Raw genomic sequence first — 10,922 nt, forward strand, 5'->3', positions numbered from 1 at the left:
TGTTTTACATGTATTCTTTAATAATCAGTTCATTGTTTAGTTTTACATTTATTCTTTAATAATTGGATGCAGGAGTTTCATGGTTTATATTCAGTGTTTGGATGCAGGAGTTTCATGGTTTATAGTCAGTGTTTGGAAGCAGGGGTTTCATGGTTTATAGTCATTGTTTGGAAGCAGGGGTTTCCGAATCCCAGCTCTTCCTGAAGCTGTCTGATCTCTGTCAGAAGGGCCTCGTCATCAAATTTCAACTGCAATAATAATGGAATAGAAACTAAATGGAACAATCGAAAAACAATGGAACAATAGGAATAGTTTAAACAGCTATAGACCATATTCACACGGCGGCCATGTTGCTATTAAGTCAATGAAGTGCCACAACGGGGTGGCACTTTCAATGTTAAAATCCAAAATGGCCGCCGTGTGAATATGGTCTATAGCGACAATAGAAGTAATAACGCTGTAATAATAAACTCACCTTCAGCAGATATTTATAAGACTGCTCTGCTTCCACTTTTCTACCAGTCTGAAAAACACCACAGAAGAACAGTTTATTATACACTATATTAGATATAGTTTAACACTGAACATAGTAGTGTGTGTGCGTGCGTGCGTGCGTGCGTGCGTGCGTGCGTGCGTGCGTGCGTGCGTGCGTGCGTGCGTGCGTGCGCGTGCTAGTGCGTGTGCGCGTCACACCTTGAGGCTGATCAGGGTCAGGTAGCTCCAGACTGCAGCATGATGGTTGTTCAAACGATTTGCTTCTATCAGAGCATCCTCTGCCTCACACACTTCACCTAGCTGAGAGATAGATAAACACATAAACAGACAGACAGACAGACAGACAGACAGGGTCGACTGCGGATGTCACAAACGTAACATCCAGACTTGTGAGGCGCACCACGTTGCACCAAACTTGACACAAACACTGTTTGACATAACAATAGCCACATGTGGCCCCAAGGGTCCATGTCAGGGACACAAGCACATTGCTGCGATCAGCACCAAAACGTGGCATAAACACTGTTCAGGGGTCTGCCATGAGAATAGTCACACCAAAAAGCTAAATTGGACACATATAGAGACACACGGGGACTACAAATTTCACGCCCACTTTTGAGACAGCGCCGCTACTCAAGGTCCGTTAGAACGATGAACTGCAGCTGCCAATGCATTCCCTATGAGAGGATATGAAAGTTAGCCTACTTTTAAAATTATCCTGCATTAACTGAAGACAATATTGATTTAAATAAAAATATGTTTCCAAATGTATGGAGTGTCTTTGTCAACATAGCTTCTTGTTTTCTTAATAGTTGATGTGTTTCACATTTAATTTGCCACTTTAACGAGTTACCCATAATGTTAACACAGCAGAGGGTAGACAGCAGACAGACAAGTTGTCGCATTTCAGTGACATCACTGTCTTTACGAGCGCCGAGCTCCGACCAGTGGCGTACCCACTGTAGAGGCAGGAGAGGCGGTCGCCTGCCCAACTAAGACCTCGCCTCCCCTAAAAAAAATAATAATAACCCGAAAATGTGTAATTGCGTGCTTAATTTCCTCAAAGTCACGCATCCAACAAGCTTTGAACTGAGCAGATTGGACCTTCTGTTCCAGAGATAATGACCAAAACCTATTGAAAACGGCCACTTTCGCCAGTTTTCTGGGTATTGAAAACCTCAAGGGATGCGTCCGTGACGTAGGCCTATATACCATGCGACCACTTAAACTCTGGATCTCCGATGCTAGCGGTTTTGACATACTGATGGAGTATATTATAGTATATTGTGGGTAGATTATTAGAACACAAAAAAAATCGCTACAGCCTCAGTAGTTAACCAGTGAAATGACGGTATTTTACAATGCCTCTCATAGAGATTGCATTGAGAGCTGCAGTTCATCGTTCTAACGGACCCCGAGTGTCAAAAGTGGGCGTGGATTTGTAGGCCTTCCGCTTCCGGCCGTGTGTCTCTATGGGGCCACTACAGCAGTGTTTAACACTTCTAATGGACATAAATCGGTGACCATTGCTCTGATCAGCACAGGACTAGCAACAAAAAATTACAAACAGGGACAAGCTTGATTGGCTGAGGGGTTGGGGTGCAATTTACCCGGTAACAGGCGATGCCCAATCCCAGCCAGGTTAGACAGGAGGGGGAGGAGCTACAGGCTCTCAGGTAGATGGTTTTAGCCTCATCAAACTGTAAGAAACAACATTCACACAAAGTAAAAGGAAAGGGCAGAAAACTTTTCGCGATTTAATGCCCTACTTTGTCATACTACAGTGTCACACATAAGTAGCAAAAATAGCTGATAATGAGCTTGTAGATCTGATATTTTGTGCTGTGTGTTTGTCTGTCGGGGGGGGGGGGGGGGGGTTACAAATATTGCAATGAAAAGTATTAACAAGAGTTTGTGACTAAATAATACCAACTTTGGATCCATTGGAACTTTTTTTTTTTTTTTTACATTTCCTGAAAAGTAACAGTTTTGTTGGTTTCCACCTGACAGCAATGATTTCAACAACAAGACAATTCAGTGTTCTTAAAGGAGTAGTTGTGACTAATGACTTACTGTATGTTCTATCGATTACACACCCCATGAAGCCTTAGTTGAATTCATGGATATTTTTGTCGCATTCCTAAGCCAATAATTTGATGACCGGCGGAGTCTTCTACTGAGTCTCCTATTGACCGATGACCCGGTCATCAAATTATCGGCTCAGGAATGCGACAAAAACTACAAAAATCTCCATGAATTCAAGGCTTCGTGGAATTTCACCCATTTTCAACCTTGGTCCTCAATAATGCTCATTATAAGATGACACCATTTCTGTCTGCTCACTCTGTGTCTCAGAAACCTGCCTACCAGTGACATCATCGATGGGGGAATCCAAGCTAATAGAAACGGCAGGCTTTCTATTCCTGGGAAGAGAGTTTGCTATAATGGAAGCCATTGTTGTCACGTAACATTAAAAAATAAATATATTTTTGTCAAATCTTGTTTGAAAGACAAAAACCTGCCTAACGATGATGTCACTGGTAGGCAGGTTTCTGAACTGTCCCCAGCCCTGTGGACATAGACGCGTTGAAAATGGTACCATAATGAGCATTAGTGAGGACCAATTATATAAAGAGGTTGAATAGGGGTGAAGTTGTAACATGAAACATTAAATATTAAAACAAGAAGACAAAATAAGAGAGTGCAAAATAAACACTTTATAAAAAGCACATTTAAGTGCAATAAAAAGGAGGAGAAAAAGAGGTTAAAATAATGATTAAAAGCACATTTGAATGCCACGTTGTTGAGTACAACTAGTATGTATCAAGTACTATGAGTGATTCCAGCATGTAGATGTAGTAGTAGTACCTGTTTGGTGTGTAGATAGATTTGTCCCAGTCGCAGGTACACACTGTGTGTGTCTGTTGGTTGCGTAGTGAAGTCCAGAGCTCTCTGGTAGATCTGTTGAGCTCTGCTGCGATCTCCACTCTCATACACACAGTGTCCGTACAGCGCCCACGTGTCTGAGTCCTACACACACGCACACACAGACGTGCTGTGATTGGCCAGTAGTCAGGAAGCGTGCCCCCTCTAATATGACGGCCGCGATACAGACGCCCCATTGTCGGAGGAGGCGTCTACCTTTACATGTCTATGCTGCCAGCCTTATCCTTCTCTCTTTAACCTCCTCCCCGAAGAGGTCTACGTTTCTGATGTGGTCCGCCCATGTGACACCTATTAGTGCCATTCGTATAGCATTCTTGTGTAGACGCTGTCCAGGGCCTTTCCCTGCTGTGCTCTGAGTGTCTCGGCCCCATACAGCAGACTGTGAGTCTCGGGGCATGGTCCATCGTTGCAACAAACTCCGGGGCCAGGGTGTCAGTTCGCCTGACTTTGGTACTGGAACTCCTCGGGAACTCCTCGGGGTCGCCCCGGAGGAGGCCAGGGTGGGTTTTTTACTCGCGGACAGGGCCTACCGGAGCTACCGGACTGGTTATCCGTTTAGCTAAGTGTCTAGCTAGCTCTCTTTTCAGCAAGGGTCCACTCATAATTCCGACCTCCCATTATTCCGACGTCCCAATAGTCCAACAACACATTAGGTTAGTGTGAGGCTAGGGTTAGGGATTAGTTATAATGGGGCCAGTCGGACCAACGGGACATCGGAATATTGGACCTTAGCAATGCTCCGTCTCGCGCCAGGCCGAAAAACAAGCGCTCCTTTCTCGACCTTACTGATTTCCCACATGAACTGTAACATATACATTGAATGAAGTACGGAACGTGTGTTCCTGACTGTGTGTCCGTGCATGTGTGTGTGTGTGTGTGTGTGTGAGTGTGTGTTGTTAGACGGGATCATCACCTGGAAGCTGTGCTGTAGCGCCTCCTCCAGGCAGTCTGAGGCGGTGCTGTAGTGGCGTTGCAGCAGGTGCAGTCTGGCCAGGCGGAGCAGGTAGTGTGATGAACCGACTCCTCCTGAACACACCAACCACTGAGACACACACTGCTCTGCCATCTGACACACACACACACACACACACACACACACACACACACACACACACACACACACACACACACACACACACACACACACACACACACACACACACACACACACACACACACACACACACACACACACACACACACACACACACACACACACACACACACACACACACATGTGCACGCACGCACGCACACACACACGCACACATATACATCAACTGGGATAGGGACTTTTGGTACTTTTTCATTGCGTGTGCATGTGTGTGTGTGTGAGTGAGTGAATGTATTTGTGTGTACCTTCAGTGCATGGTGTTTGAGCAGGAAGTCGGTAGTGTGTGTGTAGATGTTGTAGCATTCAGGAGGAGTGTGAGCCTCCTCGCTGCGTCTGTCTGACTCCTCTTCCTCTTCCTCCTCCTCCTCCTCTCTGTCACCACCTGCTGCTCCTTCATCAAAGTGATCGAAGTTCAAGGAGTTTCATTGCCATTCCATACAAGTACAGGTGACCATGTTATCACAAGGAAAGAAGAGATCGGCTATCAGGGTTGTTTTTTAGATGACGATATTTCCGGTGATGAAATGGCAACAAAAGTAATCAAAAAAGTCAACCAAAGAATACGATTTTTGGGTAGGATCTCCTCGCTGGGCAGTAGGAATGGACATGCCATTTTGACTATCAAAGGACAAAGGTGAGCCGAGTGCTTCTGAGAGTTAAAGGGTTAGTTCAGATTTTTTGAGTATTTTCTGTAGGAAATACTTACCATTAATGTAGTGGTTGCAAAGGTATTAATTAATTGCCCGAGTCCCGTGTTCAGAGTTATGGTCCGGTTCTGATAAATATGAAGTAGTTCCGGTAGATTAGTAGATTTGAAAAAAAAGAATAATAGTAATTATAAAAAAAACTAGCGTCATTAGTATTGTTGACCTATTTCTACCATATAGAGCAGGTTTCGTTCAATTTCGACCCCTCTGTCACATGGTACTAATGTTTGTGTCCAGAATCACTGCGCCGCGGCAGCCTACTCACGCACAAAATATATGACACAAAAAATAGTACCATGTGACAGAGGGGTCGAAATTGAACGAAACCTGGTAGAAATAGGTCAACAATACAAATGACGCTAGTTTTTTAAATTAATTTATTTTTAATGAGCGGCCCCCACCAAATCTACTAATCTACCGGAACTACTTCATATTTATCAGAACCGGACCATAACTCTGACCACGGGACTCGGGCAATCAATTAATACCTTTGCAACCACTACATTAATGGTAAGTATTTCCTACAGAAAATACTCAAAAAATCTGAACTAACCCTTTAACATTCATTTTGACTACCTCATGGTACTCTAAGTGGTTCTCAACTTGTGGGTCAGGACCCCCAGGGGGGTCGCCACATGATTTTCTTTCTTTTTTTTTTTTTCTCCACGATTGTGTAACCCTTTTTCAACCGGTGCCAATTTTTCTAAGTGATCCTGGGCGCTACACTCCCCCCACCAGCCTAGGGAGCCCAGAGCCGAGCTCATGCCTCCTTCAATGCATGAGAGCCAACTGACCTTCTTGTCACCTGACAGGGGAGAGTTTCCCCGGTAGGACGTAGCGCGTGGAAGAACACGTTATTGCAGTTCCCTTCCCTTCCATCAGGCGCCCCGGCTGTCATGGGGGAGGCGGTATAGCGACCAGGATTACTACATGTTTTTGTGAGGGTATTAACTACCCTAGGAGACACAGGGAGAACATGCAAACTCCACACAGAGTAGGCCCTTTCGCCGACCCCACCTAGGGTATGGGCGCTGATGACGCGGAGGAGAAGACAGCGTCCCCGGCGGGAATCGAACCCAGGACCTTCTAGCTGTGAGGCGACAGCACTACCGACTGCACCACAGTGCCCCTGGGTTCGCCACATGATTTTGAGGGGGTCCCCAGATCACAGTGAAAACAGTGTACCTTAAAAAAAATAAAAGGAATGAAAAGAAATGAAAAGAGACCAGAAAGAGGCAAACATTGTGAAAATACGTGAGGCGTTATGAGCTTGTAGATCAGCTATTTTCACAATATTTACAATATCTGTGGAACCATGTCAGACTAAATGTAATGCCTCAACTCCTACAATTCCAAGTGCTTGTCTGGGTGGGGGAGTCCCCAGTTCAAATATGATTATGTCGGGGGGTCCCCAGTTAAAATATAATTATGTTGGGGGGTCCCCGGTTCAAATATGATTCTTTATGGGGGTCGCGGCCTGAAAAGGTTGAGAACCACTGCCCTAGCACCACAAAGGCGTTAAAAGAAAAACTTCAGACCGCTCAAAACAAACTGCTCAGGCTACTTGTACCTAAAGGACTAACCCAACCCCTGCTCATTATGCTAGGGTGGGATGGCTCAGGCTAGAGGACAGTCAGAGTACAGCAACTTGCAATGGGCCTGGTTTTCAAGATACTCAAGGTGGTCCCTTGAGTGCCCATGTACCTGTCAAAGTATGCCAAAAGAGTGAGAAACGCCCATGGCCACAACGCTAGAGGGAGCTCCCCTGATCTCATTCCTCCCAGATTTGGCCCAAATATGGGGATGAATTCATTCTACTGTTATGCCACCAAAATGTGGAATGCCCTACCACCAGACATCAAAAAGAGTGACTCCCTAAACTCCTTCAAAACCTCCATAAAAGAGCAGCCGTCTGCAATTTGCAACTGGACTTAGACAAGTCTTCTAGCTTCCCAAAAGAAATGACCCCCCACAGTTTTTGCTAGACCCAAGGGGTCGGGCTTACATGAGGCTTTGTACCTGTTTCGTCCATACATGGGCAGGGGCCATTTGTCCTCCGGCCCCAGCCCAAAAAAAGTTTGTGACGTCCCCTTTCGTCACGAACTATTCATGACATCATGAACTTCAGTTATAAAGTGGTTTGTAGGTGTGTTACATACTAGGACTTCATTTTGGGTCTGGCAGAACCAGGTCTCCTGGTCTTGTTTTCCTATAAATATAGTTATATATTTATAGTATTGTATAGTATTGTGTGTCTTTATTATGTCTTTATGAATTGACTACATAGGACCACAATGGAAACAAGCCCACATGGCTTTTTATGTTATCCTTTTAGCATTATTGTAGAACCGTATCACTGTACCTTTTGCAAACTGTAAATAAAGTATTCAATCAATCAATCACCTGGCTTGATGCTGGGTGATTGAGAGGCTGACGGGTGCTGAGGGGAGGGACCAAGGACTCTGCCCGCCTCCTGAAACGCCATCTCTGCCTTAAACTGGTTACCATGGGAACAGTGGAACAGCCCTGTAGACACAACAACACATAGCAACCATTATCACGCTGTTATAGCAACCATTATCACTGTATAGCAACCGTTATCACACTGTCATAGTAACCGTTATCAAGCTGTCATAGTAACCATTATCACTGTAGCAACCGTTATCACGCTGTCATAGTAACCGTTATCACTGTATAGCAACCGTTATCACGCTGTCATAGTAACCGTTATCACTGTATAGCAACCGTTATCACGCTGTCATAGTAACCGTTATCACTGTATAGTAACCGCTATCATGCTGTCATAGCAACCGTTATCACGCTGTCATAGTAACCGTTATCACGCTGTCATAGCAACCGTTATCACGCTGTCATAGCAACCGTTATCACGCTGTCATAGTAACCGTTATCACACTGTCATAGTAACCGTTATCACTGTATAGCAACCATTATCACACTGTCATAGCAACCGTTATCACTGTATAGCAACCGTTATCACGCTGTCATAGCAACCGTTATCGCTGTATAGTAACCGTTATCACGATGTCATAGCAACCATTATCACTGTATAGGAACCGTTATCACTGTATAGCAACCGTTATCACACTGTCATAGCAACCGTTATAACTGTATAGCAACCGTTATCACTGTATAGCAACCGTTATCACGCTGTCATAGCAGCCGTTATCACTGTATAGTAACCGTTATCACGTTGTCATAACAACCGTTATCACTGTATAGTAACCGTTATCACGCTGTCATAGCAACCGTTATCACTGTATAGTAACCGTTATCACGCTGTCATAGTAATCGTTATCACTGTATAGCAACCGTTATCGCACTGTCATAGCAACCGTATCTTACCTAACAGTGTCCAGGCCTCCACACTGTCAGGGTGACAACATGTGGCGTCTTCTAGAAACGTCTCTGCATCATGGAACTGACCCGCTGTCTGGGCTGTTACCCCACACATCAACACACTGTAACACAATGTAACAGACACCAGCACAATGAAATACACAACAACACATCAACACACTGTAACACAATGTAACAGACACCAGCACAATGAAATACACAACAACACATCAACACGCTGTAACACAATGTAACAGACACCAGCACAATGAAATACACAACAACACATCAACACACTGTAACACAATGTAACAGACACCAGCACAATGAAATACACAACAACACATCAACACGCTGTAACACAATGTAACACACGCCAACACTATGAAATACACAACGACACATCAACACACTGTAACACAATGTAACAGACACCTGCACAATGAAATACACAACAACACATCAACATACTGTAACACAATGTAACAGACACCAGCACAATGAAATACACAACAACACATCAACACACTGTAACACAATGTAACACATGCCAACACTATGAAATACACAACAACACATCAACATACTGTAACACAATGTAACAGACACCAGCACAATGAAATACACAACAACACATCAACACACTGTAACACAATGTAACAGACACCAGCACAATGAAATACACAACAACACATCAACACGCTGTAACACAATGTAACACACGCCAACACTATGAAATACACAACAACACATCAACACACTGTAACACAATGTAACACACGCCAACACTATGAAATACACAACGACACATCAACACACTGTAACACAATGTAACAGACACCTGCACAATGAAATACACAACAACACATCAACACACAGTGTGTGTGCATGCGTGTGCATGTGTGTGTGCGTGGGTGTGTGTGTGTACCTCTCCAGGTGTGTGTGTTGCACAGACACGGCTCGGTGAAAACACTCCCGAGCTTTGCTCTGATCTCCGGTCAGGAGGAAGAATGAACCGTAGTCACACCAATACTCTGCTACTGCTGGATGTCTGCTCACCTGCTGCACACACACACACACACACACACACACACACACACACACACACACACACACACACACACACACACACACACACACACACACACACACACACACACACACACACACACACACACACACACACACACACACACACACACACACACACACACACACTCTTTAAAGGGATACTTCACTCTCGGGCCGGGGACACATTTAAAAAAAATATTAAAAATAAATGAAAAAAGTTATGGAAAATTCATGGCCCCCTCACACATTAGTAGGACACTCTAATGCGTGAGGGGGCCATGAATTTTCCATAACTTTTTTCATTTATTTTTAATATTCTTTTTAAATGTGTCCCCGGCCCTAAAGTGAAGTATCCCTTTAACCGTAAGCCTAATGATACCGGCTACACCCACGCTGGGCAAGACCTGGGATGTTGGTTGTCTACCGGAAATGGTTGAATTTGGCGGAAGTACCGCCCAAGGAAATGACGTTGATGCTTTACAAATCTGTTAACATTCTCCGTGAAAGAAACGAGTGTTGTGATTGGTCAAAAATATCGTTTCCGGGGGAAACGGAAATCCTGTCCACTCAGGACTTCCTAGACACTCGCTGCTTTAGGTCGTGACCAGGCTCTTCTTTTCGCAGATAAGTGAGGCTGGGACCGAGGCTAGGCTACACCAGGCGCGCGGATACGCGAGTCCCCCATGCGCAGACTTTTAAAATAGGACTGGATCTATAAAGTGTGCGCGTGCGTACAGTATATGCGTGTGTGGGCGCCGTGTGTGCGTGTGTGGGCGCCGTGTGTGCGTGTGTGTGCGCCGTGTGTGCGTGTGTGCGTGTGTGTGCGACAATTCTCTGGTGTAGATCGGCCGTCAATCCGAAAAATAGCAGATCTACAAGCTGACAACACGTCACACTGCGATGCGTTGACTCAGGAAATGAATCTTGCCCACCCCTGTACTAGTTAGTACCTCTTGGTAGTACTTGTATTAGTAGTATGTACTACAGTAGTTAGTACCTCTTGGTAGTACTTGTATTAGTAGTATGTACTAGTTAGTACCTCTTGGTAGTACTTGTATTAGTAGTATGTACTAGTTAGTACCTCTTGGTAGTACTTGTACTAGTAGTATGTAATACTTAGTACCTCTTGGTAGTACTTGGCAGCCAGCTCATAATCTCCGTTGAGTTCAGACTCTCTGGCAAACAGTCTGATCTGGTCTGAGGATAACTGAAGAGTTACTGAGCCCTCCTCA

General features: G+C 44.7%; 1 protein-coding gene across 1 annotated transcript in view; it reads right to left on the minus strand.

Moving 5' to 3' along the window:
* Positions 1-101: 101 nt before the first annotated feature.
* cfap70 (cilia and flagella associated protein 70) overlaps positions 102-10,922 on the minus strand; it is a 23,351-nt gene continuing 12,530 nt past the window's right edge. Inside the window, exons 16-26 of the mRNA XM_080435123.1 lie at positions 10,814-10,922; positions 9,548-9,681; positions 8,626-8,741; positions 7,666-7,788; positions 4,801-4,940; positions 4,355-4,507; positions 3,364-3,525; positions 2,106-2,195; positions 694-795; positions 476-523; positions 102-248 (exon numbers count right to left, since the gene is read on the minus strand). The exon at positions 10,814-10,922 is cut by the window's right edge and continues 14 nt beyond it. Coding sequence (XP_080291249.1) covers positions 126-248; positions 476-523; positions 694-795; positions 2,106-2,195; positions 3,364-3,525; positions 4,355-4,507; positions 4,801-4,940; positions 7,666-7,788; positions 8,626-8,741; positions 9,548-9,681; positions 10,814-10,922 — 1,300 coding nt within the window. The 3' untranslated portion in view covers positions 102-125. The remainder of the gene's footprint in view (positions 249-475; positions 524-693; positions 796-2,105; positions 2,196-3,363; positions 3,526-4,354; positions 4,508-4,800; positions 4,941-7,665; positions 7,789-8,625; positions 8,742-9,547; positions 9,682-10,813) is intronic.

Source organism: Gymnoscopelus braueri, assembly GCF_963280865.1.
Source record: "Gymnoscopelus braueri genome assembly, chromosome: 8".
Lineage (NCBI taxonomy): Eukaryota > Metazoa > Chordata > Actinopteri > Myctophiformes > Myctophidae > Gymnoscopelus > Gymnoscopelus braueri.